General features: G+C 38.7%; 2 protein-coding genes and 1 long non-coding RNA gene across 7 annotated transcripts; 1 reads left to right on the forward strand and 2 right to left on the reverse strand.

Annotated features, from left to right (window-relative positions):
• On the reverse strand, positions 1-27,637 carry LOC100878153 (photoreceptor-specific nuclear receptor). Of its 3 annotated transcripts, none has more exons than XM_003706394.3 (9): positions 27,276-27,637; positions 26,483-26,630; positions 21,578-21,995; positions 16,826-16,929; positions 10,278-10,392; positions 5,280-5,395; positions 4,700-4,911; positions 2,911-3,199; positions 1-2,219 (listed from the first exon to the last, which is right to left on the reverse strand). In XM_003706394.3, exons 2-9 carry the CDS (start codon positions 26,601-26,603, stop codon positions 1,981-1,983), a joined length of 1,614 nt encoding a protein of 537 aa, XP_003706442.1. In that variant the 5' UTR covers positions 26,604-26,630; positions 27,276-27,637; the 3' UTR covers positions 1-1,980. The 3 variants fall into 3 exon arrangements, with proteins under 3 accessions (XP_003706442.1, XP_076391407.1, XP_076391408.1); XM_076535292.1 differs by having other exon boundaries at positions 5,274-5,395; XM_076535293.1 differs by having other exon boundaries at positions 5,274-5,395; positions 27,158-27,637.
• On the forward strand, positions 5,594-8,626 carry LOC105663472 (uncharacterized). The gene is made up of 2 exons (XM_012292497.2): positions 5,594-5,836; positions 5,987-8,626. Exon 2 carries the CDS (start codon positions 6,003-6,005, stop codon positions 8,196-8,198), a length of 2,196 nt encoding a protein of 731 aa, XP_012147887.2. The 5' UTR covers positions 5,594-5,836; positions 5,987-6,002; the 3' UTR covers positions 8,199-8,626.
• Positions 8,655-10,123, reverse strand: LOC143265126 (uncharacterized). 3 transcript variants are annotated; one of them, XR_013039292.1, is made up of 5 exons: positions 10,038-10,121; positions 9,870-9,976; positions 9,089-9,788; positions 8,906-9,007; positions 8,655-8,840 (listed from the first exon to the last, which is right to left on the reverse strand). It is a non-coding gene; the product is annotated as an uncharacterized LOC143265126 (long non-coding RNA). The 3 variants fall into 3 exon arrangements; XR_013039293.1 differs by having other exon boundaries at positions 8,663-8,840; positions 9,089-9,708; positions 10,038-10,120; XR_013039294.1 differs by having other exon boundaries at positions 8,715-8,840; positions 9,474-9,788; positions 10,038-10,123.
• Positions 27,638-27,704: the final 67 nt, after the last annotated feature.

Raw genomic sequence — 27,704 nt, forward strand, 5'->3', positions numbered from 1 at the left:
GAAAATTGTACGATTCTTATGTGTACTTTTATTACAAGTGGTTACGTAGTCGTTACAATATACTTCACGTGACTCATTATCTAGACTTTTACAGCAAATAGTATCACAACACGAAATATACAAGAAAAGCACAGACGAGTATCATTTTTTGTTACAGCTGTTCGATAATTCATATCGGTTACTCGTACATTGAAAATCTTACCTTACTCAACGATACAAATAATACCAGAAACAACGAAAAATAAGTAAATAATTCTCACGCTTTCAGCGAAATTTGAAGTTCAAATATTTTGAGGCTAGAACCGAAAAACTGTCGAACCTAATGTTCGATAAACGTCACTATAATAAATAAATGTATGTATATATATATATATTTCCTCTTTTACGTCGAAACTAAGAGTTTCTTTGACTTAGATACCGTTGAATGATTAACTAAACATCATAGATGTCGATTCGTTACCTTTCTCAAAGTTTCCTTCGTTAGTCGATCTCGATCTGGTGGAAAAAAGAAATCACCAGACGAGATCGTGAATTGATTAAAGGGTCATGCTTGGGGCTTCGTCCTTAGGCCAAAGCTATCGCACATGTAGAAACGATCGATTCTATTCGATTATTTGGTCAGCACGATTGCTTATTTATTCTCTAATTTCTGGGTTCGATCATCGAAAGTCCTCTAACTTCGTCCACGTTCTTCTTGCTATCGATTCTTTCGCAGAAAGAAGTCTTTCTTATTTCTCTCTTCTTTTTATATATACTTAATTAGAAGTCAATATTACAAAAAGATCTCGAGTAATCCTAATTGTGGTACGTTTAACTTTATAACGATTCAAGCGTTGCTGAATCATGAGTTCGATAATCTTATTTTAGTATGAATGAACGGTTCATTGAAAAGTTGAAACCATTGGCCTAACTAAGTTTGAGTTTAGGGTGGGAGTCTTCTCTAAATTTTGACATTTGTAAGCAGTTATATTTCTTTTTTTGCAAATTTCCAAATTCACAAATTTACAAGTTTCTAGATTTTCAATTTTCTAGATCTCCAAATATCTATATTCTCAAATTTCCACCTTCTCAAATTTCTACATTCTCAAATTTCCACTTTCTCAAATTTTTACATTCCCAAATTTCCACCTTCTCAAATTTCTATATTCTGAAATTTTCACCTTCTCAAATTTCCACATTCCCAAATTTCCACCTTCTCAAATTTCTACTTTTCCAAATTTCCACCTTCTCAAATATCCACCTTCTCAAATTTCCACCTTCTTAAATTTCCAGATCTCTAAATTTCTACATTCTCAAATTTCCACCTTCTCAAATTTCTATATTCCTAAATTTCCATCGAAGCGAACTAAGTCCTCGAATTCCCAAATTCACAAGTACTCAAATTTCCATATAGTTACCCTTCAACCTCAAAATATCGAATTCCAAATTTTCCCAAATTTCTACATTGTCGAATGTCCAAATCACCACATATGACTGGATCACATCCAATCCCAAATGCTGACACTATCAGTAAAATAATGTTCCGAACCCACCCCAACACTTAGCTAGCCAATGGTCGGAGTGGTAAGCGATATATGTGCCATAAACGTTTTCACTGGAAATAAAAACCGTATCTCCACTTTGTCATTTACATTTGTCACTCAAACGTTTAAGTTTTTAACATTTACCATCTTGATAGTTTCAGTACACTGCACTGATTTTTTCTTCGTCATTCAATTAAATCGACCTTGGCACTTTTATTTTTCACAACGTCACTAACGATTTTGGCTCTATAATTACGATTTCTAGTAATTCTTCACCTTACGAAATACCTCGATCCACCAAAATGTTGCTTTATATTTCTTTGGCACTTGCATCGTTTACCATTTGTACTCCTCAATCAATCGAACATTTTATCTAAACAACTCTCGACACCACGAAACTTCGAACGCATCACTGTACAAGAATCGAAACATTTTATCCAACAATGCTGAAGGTCCCTTAATTTTTGTACATGTCGCACAATACTTTCTCCATTGGAGTGTTGCCGATCGTTCTGTGAAAATATATCAACTCCACCCTCGATGCTGGCACTGTCCTCAACAACGGCAACAACAGCAACAGTCTTCCGAAGCGTGCTGGACTAGCTGGCTGCTGCGCCCTGGCGTGTTGTCCTAGCATCACTTGGGCCTGATCCTGCAGGTTCTCTATTTGACTGGAATCCTTCAGGCCACGGGTCTCTGCAGCAACAATCAAGAACATTTTGAACGCAAACATAATCAATTTTTGTAGTTGCAAGAAGTAACAAAAAAAAGTCAAATAATTCTGGTGTAATCTGCTGTTGAATATATTTCTATGTGCTAAATAAAATTCAAGCAATTTATTTTGGTGGATTCTGCTGTTGAATATATCTGTATCTACTCTTGATGAGTTGTAACGAAGAAAATAACAGGACCACATAAGAAACAATTTACTCTGGTTTAATAATTAATATAACCTGTTCCTGACATATCATGAGACATCTAACCTGTTCTTCATACAACGAAAAGGAAAATGGAAAAGTAAGCAATGAAGAGCAGACTGAGTAAAATGTATTCTAACACTGCCAATTATATACTTGCACATAATTATACTTTTGTACATAAGTAATTATATGTATTGTGTTGTCTATATCAAAGTCTGTGAAATGTAATTAAGACTATAATAAATATCTATAAAGTAAAATTAGATCTCAAACTTAGATTTAAATGATTCACCCCAACTTTACAAACATCAAAGTTTACTTGATACATAAATCTGTAAACATTCGCAGTTTCATTACTATAAATATCTACTATGAATATAACTACAAATATAACTCTAAATATTGATTATTATAAATTGTATAAAAGATGAATATAGTTTGTTTTGAATAGACTTTGCAATACTAACCTGGCCGAAATAAGACAATGGCTTTCATGCAAGCGAATTCCGCAGGGTCGACCATGACGGCCTTGTATCTCTGCAGAGTATCGTGCAGATGCCTCACATCTGCCGCCACCTGACTCGGCTTTCCGGTGGTGGTTTGCATGTGGATCCCAGGGTGGGGGTGCGGATGCGGTGATAAAGTTAGAGCAGTAAGTTCTGCGGAGTTGAAAAGGGGCGATGATTCGAGTGGAAGGCACCACTGCACTGCGTTCAAGAGGAAAAGCTCCGACCAGGCTTCTTCGAGTAGTATCACCTATCGCACATGAGCATTATTTTTTTGATTTACTATTTGCTTTTCAGTGTTTTGTATAATTCGAAATAGAAGGATATGAGGAGTTAGGGATATAGGGATTCTGGGATATGGGGAATTCGGGATATGAGGATTTGGGGATATGAGGATTTGGGGATATGAGGATTTGGGGATATGAGGATTTGGGGATATGAGGATTTGGGGATATGAGGATTTGGGGATATGAGGATTTGGGGATATGAGGATTTGGGGATATGAGGATTTGGGGATATGAGGATTTGGGGATATGAGGATTTGGGGATATGAGGATTTGGGGATACGAGGATTTGGGGATACGAGGATTTGGGGATATGAGGATTTGGGGATATGAGGATTTGGGGATTTGAGGATTTGGGGATATGAGGATTTGGGGATATGAGGATTTGGGGATATGAGGATTTGGGGATATGAGGATTTGGGCATATGAGGAGTTGGAGATATAAGGATTTGGGGATTTGAGGATTTGGGCATATGAGGATTTGGGGATATAAGGATTTGGGGATTTGAGGATTTGGGGATATGAGGATTTGGGGATATGAGGATTTGGGGATATGAGGAGTTGGAGATATAAGGATTTGGGGATTTGAGGATTTGGGCATATGAGGATTTGGGCATATGAGGAGTTGGAGATATAAGGATTTGGGGATATGAGGATTTGGGCATATGAGGATTTGGGGATATGAGGAGTTGGGGATATGAAGAGTTGGGGATATAAGGATTTGGGCATATGAGGATTTGGGGATATGAGGATTTGGGCATATGAGGATTTGGGCATATGAGGATTTGGGGATATGAGGATTTGGGCATATGAGGATTTGGGACTATGAGGATTTGGAAATATGAGGACTTAGGGATATGAGGAGTTGGGGATATGAGGATTTGGGACTATGAGGATTTGGAAATATGAGGACTTAGGGATATGGTAATATGTGGATTGGGAGATTTAGAAATATGAGGAAGAATCTGAAGATATCAGGATTTGGGGATACGACGATTTGGTGATATGAAAATTTGAAGATATAAGGATTTAGGAATACGATGACCTGTATGTAGATGTAAAGGTTTTGTGATATGAAGGTTCAGGGAATTTAAGATTTGCAGACTTTAGGATGTGGAGATATGAATATTTGTGAATATTAAACTTTTGGGATTTTAAGATACGGAGATATGAAGTTTAAAATTTATGAAGTAATGAAGTTTATTCATGAAGTTTAACATAGATTGTGAAGTTTAAAACTTGGAGACTTTACAATTAGGGGATTTCGAGATTTGGAAATATAGGAATCAAGGAATTTGAAAATTTTAAGATCATATATTTATAAATTTCGGAGTTTGCAATATTTATTAACAACACACAGAAGTTAAAAATATATATCAGTACATAGACTTCAAAACACGTGGGGATATAGTTTTCCTATACATCAACAAATTTGAAATACAAGAAGTGAAATTTGAAAATGGTACCTGATCTCTGAAAGGCAAACTCGCGAAAGAGGGAAGATTCTTGGCCCATTTAACCGCCATGAAGAGTAACCTCGCGCTGGTTTCGTACACCGTTTCAGCGCTCGCAGGCGAATACAACGACGGGATCACAGGTGGTATTTGCGTGCAACCACTTCTTTGAGGTGTTAATGGTTCCTCGTTCGTCACGTCTATGCTGTCTTCCGAAGCATTCCCTATCGAACAAAATCAGAAATCATCGTTGACGATCATCCTCAGAAAAATTGCTTGAAGGGAACATAGAAAATACTTATCAGTTGAATATTTAAAAAGCATTAAATTTTAAATCCATTTGATTGATGTTGTAATTCATTAAAATCAATAATTTCTTTCATCAATAAAATATTACAAACGTATCGTAAAAGTGATGTTATTTATTTTATGTATATTACACTTGTGACAGATTAATTTTCATATTACTTCACTTTAAAATACAAATGATTTATTTTATAACTAGAGTTAAATTTCTTGTAATAGTAAAAAATTTTTAAGTGAAACTATGTCTCAATAAATTAGGAAATATAAAAGGAAAACTGACAAGTACCGTCTTCGTTATCCTGGCGAGGAGGTGTAGGAGGATTTGCCGAATTTGTTGTGGGGGCAACCGTAGGCAGAGGTAATGGTGTCGTGTATCTTGCCATAGCCAGAGATACGGGTGGTCTGAAAAATCATGCATACAGAAACCTCGTTAAATAAATTCGTAGCATTTTCCCAGCAAGAATTTCAAGACGACGATTATAAATCATTTGAATCAAAACGAATATAATTTATGAATTTCATGGAACAATAAATTAAAGACTCAGGAAACAGTATCGATATACACGATTCGCTGCAACTTTAACTCGCACCAATGCGAGTTTTGTTTGCATATATTCAGCGTATGTCGCGTAGGAATTTCGTTTTAGCGATTTCGGCTAGGTAGGTGGGCGAGAACCGTCGCAAACCAGGAGATAGGAACGCGATTTTCGTTTTTTGTGGTCTTATACCTTGTTTGTTACGTCGAAAACGATTTCCATCGGGATCGTTGGAAAAGCTAAATGCGCAGATGACGGTGTGTGGAAAAATTGTGGTTAACGTACCAACGAGGCAGCAAATACGAAGGTGAATATTATTTGCATTACGTGAAACAACCAATATTTATCTTGATAAATCGAAAAATCCTGCCCAGTTTAAATTTCCCAAAATTCCAAAAATGACAAATTCGCGAATCTAAAAGTTGATACCGTGTAAATTTTTTAATTTATCATTTAGGAATCAACATCTTTGAATGGTAACAACAGTCATCACGTTGCCACCGAACTCAAAGACGTTAACAAGACGTGGAGGCATGGTGGACGCACCACTGTCCGTTCCAGCGTCAAAGATGGCGATTCCGAATAGCAGAAATTTCGCCAACTGCTACATGGAGCTGTGCAGGCAACAACGGCTACGTCCACTGCCGGTCATCTGCGTGACTCTGCCCCACTGTTTAGATTTCACCACGGACCGGGTGAAAATGGATGACTGGAGTCCGATATTAAATTCTCTGTCGCTCGATCGTAGCCTGCGTTCGATCAGCGTTCGCAGTAGGTATCAATGTCGCAAACCATTGGAGGAGATCAATTCCGAGGACAAAGCTAGAACAATGGGCAAAGCGCCGGTGGTGTTATCTCGTTATCTTCTGGAGTGGTTGTCGCATAGCGTCTCCCAATGTGTTAGAAACTCGCCAACGTTGACCAGTTTGGAGCTGGAAGGTATCCCGTTTCCGCCAGATTGTTTGGCGGTGTTGTGCGTAGGTCTGTCGCACACGAACACGCTTCGTAGCCTGTCTCTCCAGCGTTGCTACATCGGAGATAGCTCCTGCGAGTTGTTGTGTCGAACAGTGGCCGATGTGCCCAGCGTGAGGTCGTTGAACCTCAGCTACTGCGATCTGACGTGCAAATGTGGACCGGCCTTGGCGTCTGCCTTGTCCAGACAGAAGCTATTGCTGTATCACGATACTTGGAAGCAGTCCTTGAGGTATCAGGAGCCGAATCTCGAGGCGATGCCAGGGTTACGTCGTCTAACTCTGAACGACAATCCTCAGCTAGGCGACGCGGCGATAATCGAGCTGATCGAGGCGATTAGAGACAGTCTGTGGCTGAAAGCGATAGACTTGCAACGCTGCGGACTGTCGGATAAGATCGGCAAGGATCTCCTGGAACTATTGGATCACAACACCACGTTGAATATCCTCGACGTGAGGCAGAATGCGAATCTGAACGAGCGGCTCGTGAAAGAAATAATCAAGAGATTGGAGGAGAACAGTTCTGACACGAAGGTCGAGTATAGATGGCTCGCTTTGCCTCAGCAGGATCGGAAGGCAGCTTCGGCGGGCAACAGAAAGAGAAGCGAGAACGAGAATAGTAGAAAACCGTTTATCAGACCGCGTAGCGCCGCGATGGAGTACGGGAAGAGTCCTTATCAAGCTCCTCCGAGAAAAGTGATCAGTTCGATAGACAATGTGAAGAAGACGAAGATGAGGCCCAATTTGCCACCGTTTAAACATGCGGCGGCACAGAAGAGACAGCAACAACAGCAGCAGGTGGTTCAGAACGGCCAAGCCAAATCGAAGATCACTCTTCATTTGGACCTCCAATCGTACATCAAACCCGCAATGGACGACACGATGAAGAACGAAGAAGACGTCCAGACTGTCGAGGAAAACGTTCAGCCTGACAGCGATTCGTCGTCGAAGATCGTCAACCCGACGAAGGTGGACGCCGCCACGCAGATGCCGCGCAGTTTGGAGTCGGAGATAGACTCCGCCAGGCTCGAGAAGATCCAGGTTCAACTGATGGAAGCGAAGTCGGAGCATTATCGTCTGCTGGAGGACCTCAAGCAAAGTACTTCTCTGTTAACGGAAGAACGTAAACGTCGCGAGGTCGCTGAAGAGGAGCTGCAAACGATGAAGAATAATCTAATGGAGTTAGAGAACGCGTTGAGGGAGAAGGAAAAGGAGACGAACGGATTCCTGTTGCTTAGTCAGCAATCGTTGGACGAGATTTGCAACTCCTTCGATCGTCTTCTGGAGATGGTGGATAGCGTGACGAAGAATCCAAACGTCAGCCGAAGAGAAACAGCCGAGGCGGCCATTGTTAAGGCCGACATCAAGCGTCGCGTCGCGTCAGTCATCAGACAGACGAAGTCGGAGAATCTGAGGCGAGGATTTGCCGTGGACATCGAGGACGATTTGAACGGTTACACCGAACCGGTGAGAAAGTTCGCCAAGTCCGAAAGCGACATGAGGAACTCCGTTGCTCCGATTTCTGCGTTGCAAATTGAGAAGAATATAGGCGACACCTTGGACGTACGATCGCCCATTTTGGACAGCGTTTTGTACCGCGACAAGGAGATGTTGTCCCCCAGAGCCAGAGCCAGGGCGTTGTTCGCCCAGATCGTTCAGGGGGACACCGTATTCGAGTTTTGCACTCACGTGGATTAGAAACAACGTGTTTTCAAGGGATCCAGGGACGTGACTGCGGTTTACAGGCTTTATAAATCCGATAAAAATAAAATACGCGTACATGTAGAAACCACAAGTGCTCGGGCGGAACGTTGTAACCGCGTCGGAACGGTCTTACGAGATGGACACATAATAGCGGGCAATAAGAAAACATAAAAATATGAAAGCAAGATAGAAAAAAAACTTAATACTATGAAAATTAATCGATTCGTGTATACAGCTTCGTTTCGCGGAGCGGATAGTAGAAACTCGTGAAACTGAATAAAGGTCGATGCAGACCTTTGCCCGTGAAAATAATACCGCAGATCGATAACGTTGAACGACTAGTCGCATTAAAGCCGATTTGTATCGTCACGTTTTTTCTTAGCTCTATTATTAAAGTTGAAATAAACGTCTTTTGTTATGTATAGCTTGTTCAGCTTCTCGTTTGGATACCTTTCACGTGAAATTTTATTGTGTATTAATTAACATCCTTGCATAACAAGTTAAGACACAAATAATTCGATTGAATATAGAATTGTAAATAGAACTGAACATAGAACTGAATGGTCAAGATCAAGGGGACTTTCAATAAACTGTATGGGACATCTTGCTATTGTGCCACGTCATCGAATCTGGTACCTGCGTAAACGCGAAACTAAATTAACCTCATTCAAGAAACCTTTTATTCGATAGTTAATACATACTTAATTCCATTCAAAACCAGAGTCGCAATCCTTTTCAATTTGTATCGGCATTGTTTCTCGAAATAGCAAAACGTTTTATTTCTTCAGTATTCGTATTTTATGCTGTCGATACAAATAAGACGAAAAATTATGTGATGAGAAAGTGTTTACTATTTTAACCTAAAATTTAAATATAATTCAAACCCTTGCAGTCATATTTGTCCCAGCATCAGAGATATAAAAATGTCTTCGATTAAGATTCACAAAATGTCACGTCGCGTCTATGATTATCCAAGAACCTTGTTCCACTTGCACACTTATAATTTTCACGAGGAGCATCCTCTCGCGGATGTTCGGTTGACGCATAAACGATAGATTTCCGAACGATCCACGGGGTCAAGGAAGGGGGGATTAAAGGTAACGGTGAGTGTACCCGGGATCGATAATCGGCGATTCACCGGGAAGCAAGAGAGCCGACGATGTTGTTGGCACGTTTGATCTTCTGCTGGACAGCAGCATACTTTTCGCCGTCGTGAGCAAGCGCGCTCGCGACACGCCACGCCGAGCGTGATCTATCATGAAAAATTACCTTTGACTAGTAGCCCGTGGATGACCGTTTTTCAGGTAACCGGGTACTCAGGTTGGAACTAATGGAAAATCCATAGAGCGCCAAGGGGTGAAGCGTTAAAAGCGACACCGAGCGTGCCGATGCTCGGCGTCGATGGCCTTCTAGAAATTACCACCTTTCTCCGACCTGTTCTTTTGACACGTTTCGTTCTTTCGATTGCGAGATACTCTTTTAACCTCCTTCGCTGCGAATACAACTGTTCAGAATTGTCCAGGTTTTATTTACCGTTTGTTTGAGGTTATAATTGTACGCGTGTATTGATTTATCACCGATATTCTAAAGCGAAAGTTTGAAAAAGGATGAAAGTCTATGGTGCGTAAAATTTTCGCCAGTTTTTAGAGAATGTGCTTGACCTACCTGCGGTATGTGTTATTGAAGTATTTATAGAAGATGGAGATTAGCTAATCTGGGAATTTGGAAAATTTGAGAATGAGAGTCTTTGGGAACTGGAGGACCTGAGAACTCTAAACGTTGAGGACATGAGAGTTTGAAAGTTTAAGAATTTAGTAGTTAAGAAATTCTTACATTTAGTTATTAAACAATGTTTAACATTTCATAGTTTCAGAAGCAATCCTTACTCTCAACCTGAAGATGTCTACATATGTCAAGATCACATATGAACATTCAAATGTACATGTTCACACGATTGACACAAACACAATTGATAAACATGTTAATTTAATTAGTCATGAAGAATATCGCAATGAAGTGTGACAAATAAAGATAGTAACAAAGTGTAACAAAGACATAAAGATGAAGACTCACCCAAAAACACCGACGGCGACCGCAGCTTCCCGTAGCGCTCGTTCCTGGTCCATTTCGACGAGAGCCTCCGGTCTGATGGTGGCAGTGTTCCTTGGTTGCCGTTCATTCTGTACGGCTGCAACAGAAGCGCACACCTTCGATGTAACGTCGATAACAGGCGCTAATTGCAGCCATGAATTAATTACACGCTCCCGTGTACAGCGTCGAACGCGCTATCCATTGCTATTGAGCTTAATGTCGGTTGGAATTTGTGCACACGCCAGCACGGCGACCGACACATGATTAATTGCTTGTCAATCTGCAAGAAAGCGAACGATGAATTCGGAACGGCTCGTTAAACCGACGTTTATCGTAGCTTCGATGAATTCCATTTCTCTAGGGAAACCTTCGAAGATTTTAAACGTGACACGTAGGTCACATAGGTCTATATAAAGAACTTGCTGATCCTCAAATATTGGAAACAATCATTTCTAAAATTATCAGTCCTAAAATGGTACTCCTGATTTGAAGTCCATACGATGAAAGTGACGTAAACGTTTCACACTTGAGAATGAACCCTAAATAGCATGCATTTCCACGAGAATATTTTTTGCATTTCCGCATTTCGAAAAGTCTTCTCCATTCGAACACACAGACCTCCAGATGATACAGTTAATATTAAGATACAATATGCAACGATTAAATTTCGATAACCTTTCAAAGATAATCGTCTGAATTCGAGGAATTTCGACGCACAATTCCCGGACGGATCTTCTCAAGGGGAAGTTTCTCGGTTATTGAAATATTAGTGGAACGAGTTCGGTTCGGCGAATCTTGCCAGATTAATCGGGGAACAAACGATCGGCTACCACCCTCTCGTCAAACTCACGTAACGCGCCGTTATATCACGCCAGAGGTCTGTCGCTGACAAGCGTGAATTTAATGGATGTACAGAAATCAGACGCGTTTATTGTTTGTACATTGTCGTCCGGTAATTCTTATTCGGCTAACGGGCTGCAGAAAAGGACGATCATTATTAATAACCTTCTTTGAAATCGCATCTACCATGGACCACGAGAATACGTCCTTATTTTGTTCTCGAACAATGCCACTGTATTTTCGGACGTATTGTACGAAACATTCGATCGAAAGTATTCATGGTCAAGATCTATTCTGCACCTCCAGCTATCAGGATTTAGTAATTTAAGACGAGAGAATTTTGGATTTTGGGACTTTGATATATTTGGAATTCGACATGGCTGAATTTTGAGGATTGTTGAAGTTAGGAATTTTAAAAATTTTTAAACATTGGGATTTTTATATTTTGGATTTTACGAAGTTTGTAAGTTTTGAGGTTTGTATGTTTGATATTTTGGAATCTGAAGTTTTGGGATTTTGAGATTTTCACGTATTAGGAGTTAGGGGTTGTAGAAGTTTGGGGATTTGAGACCATTGGGCTTTTAGGGTTTTTTGACATTTTTAGTCTTTGGAATATTTTCGATTTTATGTTGTTTCGACTTTTTCAATTTTTGGTACTCTGGACTGTAAAATTTTGGGACATTAAGATTTTAGAATTCTGAAAATTTAGAACCCTACCTTTGCAATTATGGGACTTCAACATTTTTTATTTTGTCTACAATTTTTTTTTTAATTTTTTAATTCTTTGACCTGAGACTTTGAAACTATAGTATATTAATTATTTTTAACCGACTTCGAAAAAGGAGGAGGTTACTCAATTCGATCAGTATATTTTTTTTTTTTTCATCCTAATGACTCATAGTAATATCTGAATCGTTCAAAAACATAAAATCATTTTCAAGAATCAACCATAAGAAAAAGGTCGAAAAATTAATGTGTTTGTTTTGGTCTTACAGTTATTATTCCCAGCGATGAAATAAGAAAGTAAAGTTGAATTTTGATGTACAAACGATGCAGTAAATTGCGTTGACATTGCCTTCATCTTTGTATCCTTCGATCAAAAGAAACACGATGTATTTGTACAGCTGCGAGAAATGAAGCCGAGTTTCTTGAAATTCGGTATTAAATAAATCGATACTACCGCCTGTAACAAGTTATTTTTCGAATATTTCGGTTCTCGCGTGTTATTACGACAAACATCATTAAAATATACCACGTTTATTTTTTCTCTTTGCTCCTTTATCTTTGTTATTGCATTAAGGAAAACTTTCCGTACAGTAAAGTATATCTTTCGATCTTTGTTATACTTCATTGTTTGAGAAATCACCATCGCTAACATTGATTTTGTGATACGACGAATTACATTAATATGTTAATCATCGCCATCTGTAACATTATTTTCATAATTTTTATAGTGTTCCCACCATAATCGATGGCGAATTTAACTACTGCTAAAAAGTTGTCTGTGTATTGGCAAATTGTCAAACATAGAAAGTCAGATGTTTGGAAATTTGAAGACTTACAGATTTGAGAAATTGTAAATTTTTTAATTCAAATATTTAATCTTAAGATTAAACTTATTTAATAATAAGACGCTGCTCTCAAATATATAAATGCAATTTCTAGCGATAAAAGTGGCGATATAACGTACGACTTTGCAGCGCGCCATTTTCCAAATCACACAGCACAGTGGCAAACATCTTCTTGGCATTCTCTGTCGGTTTCGTCCCGAAAAACGCGGCAATTCGTTCATTTTACCGAAAAAGGGAGACTCGTGACGGTAGGTACATGCTAATGGCGGCGCGATTAGGGCACTCAGTGGTGTGTAACAGCAAGCAGAATTTTTTCCAGCTTCCCTTTTAGCGCGGCACGGGTGCACAGTAATTTTGTAATAATAAAAAGCGTGCCGCGGCTCGCTTTGCCTCCGTCGTGCTGCCTGCTGAGCGGCTTAATAGGATCCTCCTACTTCGTCAAGCCTTTGGCATCGTTGTTCTTTGTCTTTTTCACGGTTATACGTTTACCCATCCCTTCTCGCTCTCTCACTTTTTCTCCCGTTTACCCTGCTGCCGCGGCGGAAAAGATAAACGCCCTTCTGCCAGTCGCGTTCTCTCCGCGACCCCGGGAAATTTTTCTTCCCCGTGTAACGCGCGCTTTCCCTTTTGTCTTTTTAACTCTTCAGTCCGCTTATTTTCACACACTCGTCCCTCTTCTCTTGTACGTTGCACGCTTTTTTATATCGCCTGTCGACACTTTGTGCTTCTCTTTTTCAATGCACAACGAAGTATCGCCGATATCGCAAGATTGCTAGCGAGAACAATTTTTCGAGGTGAACTTTCAGATAGGGGTGAAATTAACTTCGGTTCTGTTCAACTTTGGTCAAGTTTTATGTGAAAGTTTTACTCTGTGGAATTTTTCCAGCTGCTAGTTTATTGTGGTTGAAATACTTGGGAAGTACAGGGTAGTTCAAAATAACTGGCAGGTTCACACTTTATAACTTTACGAGTTAGAAAAGTTTCCTTGTATTATTTACTTCTTACGAAATACGAACAATATGTAAATTATAAACCACCATGTTTAATATACATATATACTTCTCTAGATGTCTCACGTTCATTGCTGTACTTTTCAAAAGATCAAATGAGTTTCCTCTCTCTTAAGAGGTTCTCCATAATTTTTTAATAAGTTCACTAAAAACCATTAAAAATAACAGCAAAACAGAAGAAATACTTGTGTCGATACGACACTACACAGAACAAAAATTGCTATCTAATTTGAACCATCCTATACATAGTTCATAGTCAAAACCTTCCATTTTTTAAGATTTAAAAGTGTTCTAATTTTTAAAAAGTAATAATGTACTGACCAAACAAACGCTGCTTTCACAAACCCTTTCGAATTACAGTCGTCGATTCCCGTTCAATAAACGAATACCGAACCGCCTGTCCAAACCCTTCTCACCGTTTTTTTCCACGTCTCCGTCCGGTTTCACGCCAGGAGAGATAAACGCCCTTTTACAGATCGTTTCACTCTCATTTGCGTGAAGCTCACCGTGGGAGGTCTGCCTCCCTTTTTCACTTTGCATTTTCCTTCTCTGTTACTCCCTTTGACTTACCATTATGACACAATTTACGCTCGCGTTATCTTTCTTTGTCTAGAACGACGGATTCCTTGTCACCCGTTCCCTTAGGCGGCTTGACAGACAACGAGGAACGAGCAGATTTTTGCGTACGCAGATCGGTGCCGCGTTGCATACGTTTATTTCCCCCAATTAACCCTTCGGGGCTCGTCGAGGGCCACGCGACCGTCGCTAACGACCGCGGTGTTTACGACGCCGGGCGTCGTTTCGCCTAACGTGGTGAACCGCACTGTTCAGCACGCGGCTAAACCGTTGCTCACTGTTTCGATTTTTATTCGACGATAATTCTGATGCTTCAATGTGGTAGGTAGGTGTTTCAATAAGTAACGATGTTAATTTCGATGTTAGCCGACATTTTGGTGAACGGGTTTGTTGCTTGAACGACTTATTCTTAAAAATGTTAGATTTCGTGCTTTGACTTCTTTTAAAATTATATTAGGGCATATTGTTGCACATTATTTATGTTAGGGTATAGATTATGTCAGGGGACAGGTTGTATCAGATTATATTAAATTATATTAGGGTATAGTTATGTAAGGGTACATTAAGGTGTAGTCTTGTATAAAATATGTACTGGGAGATCTAAATAGTACATAAGGGGCGAATCTATGTGGGAAGATAAGTCGAAAATATGGAACAACACATTTCTATATGAGGCTTTATTTACTTCATATAATGTTAACGAGCCGTAAGAGAGATTATAAAAATTTCTAGGTTATGTTCGATCAGTACATGACTGTATACTGTATACTTTCTTGCAACATGAACTGAATCTACATGAACAAGATAAGTCAAAAATGTGATCTTCATATCATTCATACCATACTTGTAATTAGTAATATGGATTATTGAAAGTACTAGATGAGGTTAGGTTACATTGGAATTATTAAGGGTAGTATACTGATAGCCATGGAAATAGCTACAGTCAATATTTAATTATTTAACTAAAAGTACCTATCTAATCTATTGTGTCACTCAGCTAGTAATCTTTTCAGTAATTAGTACAATCTCGTAACGAGTTTGAATATTTTATGTTAATCCCTTTGCTTCAAATGAAATCGAATTACAACCTTTCATTGCACCTAAAAATGTAAACTATAATCAATCATATTCGTAATTTGATTATAATCTACCTGCTCACATGTTGCAACCAACTGAATAAGTAAAATTAAATAATGAAATCTAATTCAATTACTAGTTTCATGAACATATAAACTTGTTAATGCTGAATCATTGAAATCTTAGTAAAACATTAATCCATCTGCAGCGATCCCAATTATTGAGTACTAATTACAATGTACTCAACATTGACTACATTACGAATACAGTGTGAAAAAATACAATATTATCTAATTCTCGAAGGTTGTAAAATTTGTCGAAAGAAAATTTATCTATCAAGATCGAAGTTGCAATTTCGTGTAACTCCCGACGCACGAGAATGTCCTAGGGACGTTCCATAGGAGCATCGTCGTTTCCGTCGCCAAGGGAACCAGGATCCAATTGGAAATATTTCTTCTTACGACGTCAAGTTCGGCAATAAGAAAGTTGGCGTAACCCGCGAGAGAGGAGTTTCCGACCGGGGACCAAAGAAGGAAAGGAATGGTAACGGGAAAAGGGGAAATGCTCTTTTGCCGTGGCAGGTGCGCCCGTGGCTGCTCGAGAGGCATTAAGAGTTGAATCGAACGCTGCCACCAAGCAGACTTCCACCCGTACCAATCACTCTGCCTTTATCCAGTTATTTATGTCGCGAACATAAAGGACCCTCCCTCGAATTCCGTTCTTCACGGACATATAGGGTGACAGGGATAGCGGGACTAGCGTTGATTGATTCGCATGATACAGATTTACCTGCGGAAACCGATAATCTCATGAACGGATAACGGGTGTTCAACCATAAATATTTGTCTTCGAAAAATGAAAATTCACTTTTTACAGAAAAGATATCCTTTCGTGGAGTAATCGTGAAATCATAGTAATTTTTCAATCGTAAAATATTTTGGCGTTTTGTTTAATGTTTGTTTATTCGATAAGTCTCCTTTGAAAGTTAATTAGTCAGTGAAGTTTAAGAAGATAGAAATTGTTTTATGCTCACCGTGTAGCGTCCGCGAAGTGGAAAAGACATGTTCTTTAAAACGCAACAAAAAAAAAGATTGTTTCCATTTAGATAGGTTTCCTAGCTAATTATTGTTGGTAGAATTGCTTTTTGCTTTGAAAATCAATTCTGATCATTCGTGGTAACGTTTAAACATTTTGAACAACTTCATCGATCTGGGAACCGACATTTCAATATTTCAACGTATCGAAAAGATTTTTTCCTTTGCTAGCATTATGATAGAAGTCATCCCAAATGTATCAACCTTCATCACAAAATGCATTTCCAAACTGTTTAGCTATCGGCTGTTCATTAAGACGAAGAGCAGGAAATAAATTCAAAACAAAACAGACATACAATTTTCATGAGAAACGATTATCAAATATCTTCCATTTGTTATGCAAGACAATTTCAATTACTCACCGTCTTTATTCATCCCCATCTGCATACATTTCTTCAGACGACACGCTTGACACTGATTCCGGTGAGCTTTGTCCACAACACATCTTCCGGTACCGGCTTGACATCTGCACAGAAAATTTACCAAATTATTTAAAACGGATCCAAAATGGTTTTTGTTTTGAAAGTTTTATTAACAATATCATTTAGATTTGTAATTATATCTTCAACGATACATGTACATATAGTATTATATATGAATGTATAGTTCACATATGTATTTTTAAATATATCAAAGTTTGTGTGTATGTCATCTAGATAACTTTCTAATCATCTCTTCAAGGATACAGGTATATGTCAATGTGTGTCCATTTTTAAATTCATCAAATGTTATGTAGATATTAATATTTATGTAATTGTTACAGACTTAAAATGAAAGTACATCAAAAAGATAAATCATTTCCTTTTCTAACCTCAAAAGTTTCATTCCTAAAGAAACTAATTCGTTATAACTTCTTTCGAAACAATCAAAATTAATTTCCAGGTAACATAATACATTTTACAATGAGTCTATCTGAAACTAAAGATAAAAAGAGAAAACTAGCAATCGAAAGAGAAAACTCTTAAAGGTGTCAGAATCGATCGATCCTTGACAATGACGTTTCATCAGTCACCGTGGTGGATGTTGTCCCTCTCGAAAAGACGATAAATTTTGAGCGCACTTGCCGGAAATCCTGGCTGCGAACTCAGGAGATGGCGTTAAATTCGATTACTTTCATTGTTCGGCTAACCAAGTTATCCCTCCAAGCTGACTAAAGAGGCGACCGCTCGGGGTCACGTACCTTCTTCTTATCCCTCTTAATTTCATCTAATCCCGCGGTAGACTCGTGCTGCTTCGCTTCTTTGGGCTTACAGACTCTTCCTCTCGTCTTCTTCTTCTCTCTGCTGCATGACACAGCATTCGACGGACAAATTAACGCGTTGCTTTCGTTACGTTTGCTATTGCAATGATTTATCACCTCCTAATCGAATTTTGAATTACTTCGCAATACTGAGACTTAGAGATTTTTGGGACTTTAGAATTTTGGGATAGTTGGATTTTGGGACTTTACAGATTCGGTTCTTTGAGAAATTGGGGATTCAGTATTTGGGAACTTTAAAATTTTGGGACTCTGAAGATTTCATTCTTTGAGAAATTGCGGCTTCAGTATTTGGGAACTTTAGAATTTTTGAATAGTTAGATTTTGAGACTTTGAAAATTCGGTTCTTTGAGAAATTAGGGTTTTAGTATTTGGGAACTTTAGAATGTTGGAATAGTTAGATTTTGGGATTTTGAGAAATTGGGGCTTCAGTATTCGAGAACTTTAAAATTTTAGGATAGTTGGATTTTGTATCTCTGAAGATTTCGTTCTTCGACGAATACTCATCAATTCCAGTTCTCATCGAGTGAAAGAAAAAATCACAAACATAGCAATAGCTCGAGGTGATTCGCAGGATGTTCGATCGATGGGGTTCGGTTAGCGCGATTTTAACTAACGTCAGTCACAAGAAGGCGGCTCGATCCAAGCGTGCGACGAAAGGACGTCAGCATCGTGGAGCTATCTTGTCCCGAGGCGGTGGAACACGAAGGGCACCGAAGGGTGGCTGCGTGCTGTCGTGCCAGCAGGGTTCCTCTCGCAAATTGATTTGCGTTCACACCCCAGCGAACCTCCACGAAGCTCTCCCCGTGCAACACGGGGGATACATCACCCTCGGCATTCACCCTTCAGAACCACATCATACATTTATTTACGCATCTCTCTAGTCTTCTGCTGGCCGGCATTGTTTGCTTCATCGAGTTACCGGAAGCATGTGCTGCCTGTTATCACGCCCGCCGATCGCGATTGCTGATGATTCAATGACTTAACCCCGACGGTCTCAGATTTAATTCGAGGACTCTTGTTTGTGGAGGAACAAATGAATTGATCTTACAATTTGATATATCTCTATGCAAGGTAGTCTTTCAAACTTATGAAAGCTGCTTTTCTGTGTAATTTATGTAGTATAACGTATGTACACGTATGTACATATTACGTTTGTAATTTATTTTATAAAGTCATTTTTTCTAACGAGGTGATGTGGCAACATAGATCAATTATTACGTGTTGAAATTTAGTTTCAAATTAAAATAATGGTCACATGTTTGTATTAGGTCAGTAATAACATGGTTACATATGAATGATGTGGGAGAAAATTGCTTATGTTCAAGAATTTATTTAGAAAATTATTTTCTTCTTCAACAAACTTCTTTCGTATCATGTTCTGATCTAAAAATCATATTTGTTTGATCTCAATTAACAAAAAGAAAATTGTTCGATACATTCATACAAATTATTTTGACTTTCTGCAAGCATTTAAACGTTGCAGGTAAATCAGAAAGTATAATCATGTTCGACATTCTATCTACAAAAAAATTACATTTACCGTCCATGAATACGAAACCGCAGTTCCTTTCAAAGTAAATGAAGTAATATTAAAAATATACGAATGCAATCAGAACGCATTGGAGCAACGTATCTCATCACGATAAAACCACAAATCCACTTGTAATGTTCAATTTGAATGGAAATCTGGCATCGATGCTACCGACTAGATAATCGTTGGTTTATCAATCAGGACGAGGAGCGATTGATTCTATGCGCGCAAAACTCAAGTGTGGCCCAATGGGAGTTCGTGTGAACTTTCGACGCGATCTGGCGTACTTAATTGCATCTAACCGATCCGTGAAGTTGGACTTTAATCCGGCGATTATAGTCGATGCGCCGCCGCGGCGCATCACGTCGGGACGCATCTGTCGCGGTCTATTCCCCTCTACGAGTAATTGGTTATCTGTGCGAAGGCTCTTCACTCTTTACCGTATTACGATCGTTCGACGGGGATTGATAGCGGAGAATAAAAAGGATCCATAAAAAAACGGAACAGGCCATTGTACTGGAAATACTAGCTATCGATCCTTGATCAAATTCTATTTTACGTAGAGAAACATCAAGTTTCACTTAAATACAAAAATGTAGAATGTTTGACAATTTTTATGAGATGTTCACGTTTGTACGAATTGGCAGGACTTTCAATTTTTGGAGTAATAAATTCTAGATGTGGATATTATGGGATGATGTATGAAGGGATGGGCATCTAATGGGTTATAACACAGTGATCTAACACGTGATACAACGCGAGATAATTCCATGCTTGATGATCTAACGAGTGCTAATTCAAGCCTTGGGACTTCCTGTCGCGTGGTGATACAACGCATGTGATCTAACACGTGACGACCAATGCATTCACTATGTGATGGTTCAGTATCTTTCTACATCTGGTGATACGCGTGGTGATCTAGCTCGTGGCAACCTAACGTGATAATACATCGCGTAGGTGATTTAAAGCTGAAATACAGCGCATGATCTAACATGTAGAGACACAACGCATGACATATGTCATATGTGGAAATACAACACAATGATAACCTCACGCGTCGAAATACAACATATATAATCTAATGCGTGGTAATCCAATGCATAGATCTAACCTCTTCCAAGTACACATCTATACAACCTAACCTAGCCTGACAACACGATCCACGACTAACGTACAGTAACGCATCGCTAAAGAAAATTCAACATAATTCGAAATTCGCTCACGCACGACTAAAGATTTCATATTTTCAAAGAGAGCACATGGGGTTAATAGTGTGTATATCGAGTAGACCAGCATCGTGTATCTCCTCGATGGGCTTAGCACGCACACCTACGTGAATACGTGCTATCGATAGTCTCATACGTGGTCAAAGGGGGATGCACATACACACGGTACCGTGTAAAACGGATCGAGCGTATCAGACAGCGATTCCGAGTTGAGAGGGATCCGATGGAGATGGATGGCCGTTCCCTGGGGATGGTAATAGTATGCCGTATATACAGAACGGCGGGTTAGGTGGATAGGTCCTCCAGGATTCAACATTATGCCGTTCCGTATTGTTGCCTGGTATTAGGATGAGCCCAGTCGACTTGGACCACATGGCGCCTCTGGCTGGCCAGTTTGACATTAAACGCCATCCGAGGATTCGCTGACTAATTTCTCTGTACGACGTAAACGCGAGAAATTATGAACTTGTACTGTGTCTTCCGAGCAAGAAATTCTGATTAATTTTGCAACCTGTAATACTATTTTGGTATTTCAATGTTTAAATGCATTTTTGGACAGCTGTGTTGAATACACGTATATTCATTTTTTCTATATTTACCTTAAATTGTATCTACATAGTAAGAAGCTGTTGAAAGGTACTTGTTATGTAATTTTGATAACAGAAAATTATCACCAGGCTGAAGATGTTTATAATACATTTATAATACATTTATGAAACAGTTGTCAGCTGCATTCTATACATTATTTATGTACGTTTTACAGACTTGGATATATTATAAGTGCATTATATTTTCAGTTTAATTATTTAATTATTACAACCACAAATTAAACGTCATCGACAAGATTGTTAGTAAAATGTGGACCTAAAATATATAGCTATGATCTAGGTTTTAGGTAGACTAGGCTTAAAAGTTTGATCCAATTATGAAATAAAGATGAACATGATCACTGAATGAAACTACAGAACTAAAATTATTAATTGTATAATAATTTTCACTACCAATTGCGTATGAAAATATAAACAATCATCTCATTCTTTAATTATAACAACTCTACTATGAATATAATTAATGAACCAATATACAATAAACTCACCTGTATATCAGCTTCCGTCTAACACTGCGTTTGAAGAAGCCACTGCACCCGTTACAAGCAAGAATTCCATAATGTTTGCCAGAACTAGTGTCACCGCAAACCACGCATATCAAGCCAAGACTGCGCGGTGGTTTGCTGCCATGTTGCGGTTGCATTTGTTGTTGTTGCTGTTGCTGCTGCTGTTGTTGTTGCTGTTGCTGCACCTGTCCCAGCAAATGGGGATGGCCATTACCAAGAGCCGTTAGGTAAGGCGATCTAGCCAGCGGAAAATCAGTCGGTATTCCTCTGCAAAGAGGAACAGGACACTCCTGAACGGACCTCGAGGCGTAAGGATCGTGAGTCGAGGTCGATCCTGTTGCTCCCAAAGGACTATACCGTTCTGGTAATCCTGGCGAGATTACGCTGCTCTCTCCGGAGTCTGAAAACAAATGCCTTTTGTGTTAGGTTCTTTTTGGACCGAGTTCGAACAATTAACTTTCGACAAAACCACTTTTAGCAAGAATATTGTCTCTACACTTTACTTTAATTTTAAATTGGCGAATGCGATTTTATATGATTAACAAGAAATTTTGATCGAATAGTATCACTTTGATAAGTCGGCAAGTAATCGATAATATTGGTACAGAGTATGACAATTTTGTTTAGTCGTTGCAATTTGATTGATATCTCGGTTGTTTTCGACACCCCCAAAAATTTCCGAATTATTTGATACTTTATTGCCCAGACTTTACACAATTGTGAACCTTATCAACCGACCGAATTATCATTTTCGTTTTCATAAATCTTGTTTCGACAAAAAACAGTTCACGAAAAAGTGCATCTGACGTTACGAAAATTTGAAGATCATAAATATCGATTTCATGTTGACAATTTTTATACAGACACGCACATGTCTGCCCGGAAGAGCTATAAAAGAGGCACAAACATTTTATTCTTATCTGCCATTCTTTTTTTCGTATCGAGATTTATGCGTGGTTTAGATAGAACGATTTTGGATTTACGGTCGGTGATCAAATTTGATTCATCCTATTCGATCAGCTGGCAGCTACGTTCCACTAATCCTAGAAATCTCTTTTCGCAACCCTAGTGCCATCTTCCACCCTTGATTGATTCTACCGAGGCGGACACGCCGATCGCATATATAAAATAATTGCTCACAGCTAACGCGTAAACATTATGGATCGCCACGATGGATTTACGAGTTGGATACCAGGCGCTCGTAAGATTTATGGCCGATTAAATGTGCTACGATAAAGCGGTTATCAATACATGATTATCGATTAATTTCGGAGAAACGCAAGTTTATGCAGAAATTTATATTCGCTCAAAATGCGCATTTCGGTGATAGTTTATGACGAGCTTAATCGCGAGATCTTCGAACCTGAAAGGGGACAATTTTTAAATCTGAATCGTTGAGTAACAAGAAAGTGGGATGAATTGTTTCAGAAAATCGGTGTCAGGTTTGCTATGGTTTTTAGCCCCAGGCGCGTGCTTCTTTTTCCGCATCCCTTAAGGCTTACCGACCGAATCGAAGGCAAACAGTATTTACATCGAGAAATGAGTTCGTAAAAGAATTCGATCCTGGGGAGAATTCCGTTTCGCTCTTTTAATTATAAGATTAATTCTCGGCGTTTAACATTTATATTGAGTTTTTACCAGATCTTTCAACAAAGATTCCATTGCCAGAAATTGAGGTTATGTAAAATTACATGATATCGATCATCTAATTTTTGTAACCATACATTAAAAAATTTTTATCAAATCCTTTGTGATTGTAAAAATTTTACATACCGAGCAGAGTAATCATTACAGAATTAATTGCGACAAAGAACAAAGCAGAGTGTAATTGATAAAATAAATTGCGATTCGGACGATATTAATTGAAAGATGGAAATGTAAAGAGATCGTAGACTGGCGAACATCTGCGTGATTAACGAAATGTGATTTTGCTTCTCCACTTGGGTTTATTAGTCACGCAGCCAACCCCGAACGAGGCGCGAGATCTCCCTGGCATCGTATTTGTCGAGTGCATCGTATCCGATCGAAAACTCGTTCCGGTCTTGTTAATACCGCGGGGTCAGACAGGATCCATTCGAATTACCATGCGAACAGCTCGATATCAGGTTAGGGTCCTCGTAACCCGCTACAAAATAATTTAACTGTGCCCCCATCACGGAGTTATTTAAAACGTTCCCTTGGAGTCCCCATGAGACTTGCCCTTGGCATCAATTGTATCGGAGAAATGAAATTGGACCTTTCTATTTTTAATGGGAGAAAAATCACTTTGAAAAATTTGTTGGAGTTCTGCTTAAAAATTTTAATGTTCAGAAGTTTTAATTGTGAGATCCACTATTTACATATTGAGGTTCATACTCAGAACTAACATATGAATTTTTATGAGAAACTACCCATTTGTTTAGAAATTGTTTTATTCATATATATCTAATTAAAAACATTTAGGTACCTGAAATTTTTGATAATAACGACGAAACATTCTGCAAATAGTAAGCAAAGTTTATTGCAACGAGTAAAAAGTGTAGAAGTGAGATAAAATAACATGGTATTAAGATAAGCTACATAGATAAATGAATTGAGAGCACAGATTGAATACATCACAACGACTTTGTCGACTAAAATAGATACGTGTCTACAATCGTAATCGACAATTGAAATTTTAAAGCACGTCTGAATCGTTCATTGATACGCATGGTCCTGCTGTATCAGAAAGATTTCGATCTTATCGTTTGGTCGTTATACTCACGGGGGATGAACTCGAAACGATCTTATTAATGCAACTCACGTAACGTCCTAAGCGTGTCGGCTTTTCGATCTCGTTAACACCCTAATCCCATCGTACGCGTACAGAGAGACACAAATTGCGACATGTGAAATCCATTCTTGAAATTACTATAAAGATTCTTCATTCCTGCAATCATGAATCTTCTCTGCCGTACAAAAGTACAATGAAATAGGTATGATGATACAAATATATCCAAAACTCACAGCTTTTTAGACATTGCTTCAAAATTATATTTCACCATAGAATGAGACTTTCATTTCACCATAGAATTATTACTACTCGATGTACTACTACTCTTGCAATGCTACTCGATGTTATTTAAATAACATCTCAATGTTACTGTTTGAATATTCAACCCCAGCTATTTCTCATAAATGCTTATTACCACTTTCTACAATTTCAATAAATAATTCTGTATGAAAATTACGGAGTTGCCAATCTACGAGTAGCAATAAATGATGGCAACAAGGTAACGCCATTAGAGTAATGAAATGTGGACGAAGGTTTTTCGCGAGACACCATCGCAGGGGTTAAACGAGAACAGGAAAATTATGCGGCCGTATGGTGACCGAGCGACGGATTCCTCGTGCAAACGCGAAACACGCGACGCGTATACGCGCGTGTATATAGCGCGAGCAAAAGCAGGGGCGTCAAATTTCATTAGCATATCAATGCTGGCGGATGGCGAGGCGCCACCTGCGCCCCTGTATTATGGGATCATCGAGGAGCCATGGTAGGGATTGCGTAGAATGACGACCAGCAAAGGGGACATTGGCCGGGATGCTCGAAAAAAAGGGGTTTCGTAACTACCAACGACCACTTTGGTCACCCTCCACCCTCGCACCCTCTGCTATCGACTAATTGTTACCGCATTAGGGTGATACGCTCATATCAAAGTTGTCTGAGATTGAGCTGAGTTGCGTTCTCAAACATCTGATCCTAGTGCCTTTCGATGACGTTCTTTCTTAATTTTTCATTATGTTTTGTAATATTTGATGATCTTTTTATAGGGGTCGCGTTGAGGTCGGTGAAAATTTTATTCGACACTCTTTTTAACAATTTTATTTATCATGTAATGAGGATGATTTTCCTCAAAGTTTGTAATACTTATTTTTTATTCAACAATTGTAATTTAATACAAATACATATTTTTCTTGAATATTTTGTATCTGCATATTTTTTCGATTTTCACATTTTGCACATTGTGCGACTCTGAAGAGTTCACGTAATTTTCCCATGCAGTATGCTATAAACATGTGTAATTTAATAATAAACAAGAAATAATTCCTTTTCATTGACAAGTAAACAAATTTCGTTACAGAAGAGTTTTAGTAAATTTTTATAAAAATATGACTAGAATCTGACAATTAATGCACAGTAATACAAAAAATCTAGTTAACTAAAACTATATTTAATTGTGTCTTCTAAATTTAATTGGAATGTGTCATCTTTGCAATGGGATTTAGTTCGTTTAACAACTACGAAAATCGTATAACAGTAAATTCTTTTGGCAGCTCGAAATCTGATTACTCAAATGGCATAATTTCGTTGGTCGCGTTGCACCCTCTTTTTCCACTTACCACCCTCGAACTACGGTTCGCATAAAAGTGCGTCAGGGGTAGATTTATGTACATGGTCTGTCTCTTGGACGCGCATTAATAATAGTGCTTGTTGAACGATGATTTAAAACGACAAGTATCGATGATTCTGTTATCAGTGAAAACTCTCGAAGAACAATATTTGTGATTCCGAAAGCAAACTTTAAAGACGGAAATGAATTCATACCTAACTCTGTAACATCTGAAATAACATACACTGCATTTCTTGAAATTTTGCTGTTTCCGACTTTCGATAGGATGCAATTAATTTTACCATCAAGAGGTACCATGTTTTAGTCAGAAAAATTGTTAAATCGTTTTTACACGAAGTGACTCCTCGATTTAGGTTTTAATTATCACTTCAGTGCATTCTGTTGCAAATATATTACTTATTTTTGTATTTTATCAAATATAAATGAATTATTGCAAATAATTCCTAATGCAGTGTACAATTATTAATAATATAATTTATTTGTTGTTTTGACAACTAGTACATTTGTAACTTACCATGTCGTATGCTTAAAGGACTGGTAGGACTTCTCGGATGTTCCGCAGGTGCATCATTTTGTGGCTGCTGATGTTGATGCTGATGTTCCTCTGAGGTTGTTACCGACGTTGCTCCGTTCATGGTGTATCGATAAACATTCCTCGTATACTGCAACACATTGCAACATACAAATGTTATTAAACTGCAAAATATAAGAGCTGGTTCATCTACACATTATTTTCGCAAAGAGACTTTTTAATTTTCGAAGACAACTACATAGGTAGCTACAATGTTGTCTAGCGTTCTTTGTGTTTGATCGGTATTTATATAATTGATAGAAAGGAGCAAACATGTATCAGAAGCAAACTTTGTATCAGTCCTTAAATAAAAGGAATTCAATTCAAGGATCTACTTTTGTACAATTTTTTGGAAGAGACAATGCACTGTCTTCGTTGTATCTTTAATTTGAGAGGACTGATCAATTTCAAAGGCTACCCATTCACATAACTGATTAACAATTTCTTTGTCAGACACCAAACGATATTAATATAACCAGATAAGTACTACATATGATAAGTAGATTAAGAGTTGAAGTTCACTTTAAAATATAGTTGCACTTTCTCATCTTTAATCTCAACAGGAATAAACATCAAAACGAAACGCAATGTGTATCCAATATACGATATTCATATTACCTAAAACTGTAGATCACTTTATTCTATCCTATACACAGATCCTACAATCCAAACTCCTCCAGAACTCTCAACGCACAATCTTCCTAAATTACCAGCACAAAATCAAAGATCCTCTCACCTGGCAACGAAGCTCCAATTAACCTGGACACTCGCGCACAACAAAGTCCAGATTGTCCAAAATCACTGCGATGCACAAACGAAGCAACTAGCACCCTAACGATTAGATCCTTGAGAACTGCACAGAACCACGACGCACCCGGCGACAAGCCGGGTTCTCACACGAGATGAAACTCGATCCGAGTACAACAACGACGGATGACGCCTCGAAGTCGACGTCTCGGTGAGAGATCGACGCTGGCTCGATGCGATCGTCCCGTATCGCGAAGATCGACGTCGTTGGTGGTTGCAGAGGTGCCTCGACGCCGGGCGTCCCGCGAGCACGGGCCACCGATTGGTCCGCTGGCACTTTTGAAGGCGGGATCAGGAGGCAACGCCGGAAAAACAACAAAAACGAGGAGCGGGAGGATTTAACCTATAGCCGGCACGT

The sequence above is a fragment of the Megachile rotundata genome, chromosome 9, assembly GCF_050947335.1.
Source record: "Megachile rotundata isolate GNS110a chromosome 9, iyMegRotu1, whole genome shotgun sequence".
Classification (NCBI taxonomy): domain Eukaryota; kingdom Metazoa; phylum Arthropoda; class Insecta; order Hymenoptera; family Megachilidae; genus Megachile; species Megachile rotundata.

Bases quoted from the DNA above. Each gene is read 5' to 3' on its own strand.
- LOC105663472 (XM_012292497.2), top strand. From the start codon at position 6,003: ATGGTAACAACAGTCATCACGTTGCCACCGAACTCAAAGACGTTAACA.
- LOC100878153 (XM_076535292.1), bottom strand. From the start codon at position 26,603: ATGAACGGAGCAACGTCGGTAACAACCTCAGAGGAACATCAGCATCAA. The intron at 10,393-16,825 runs GTGAGTAATTGA...CTTCTGTTGCAG, and splicing joins GATGGGGATGAATAAAGACG to CCGTACAGAATGAACGGCAA. The intron at 3,200-4,699 runs GTACCATTTTCA...CATGTGCGATAG, and splicing joins GTTTGCCTTTCAGAGATCAG to GTGATACTACTCGAAGAAGC.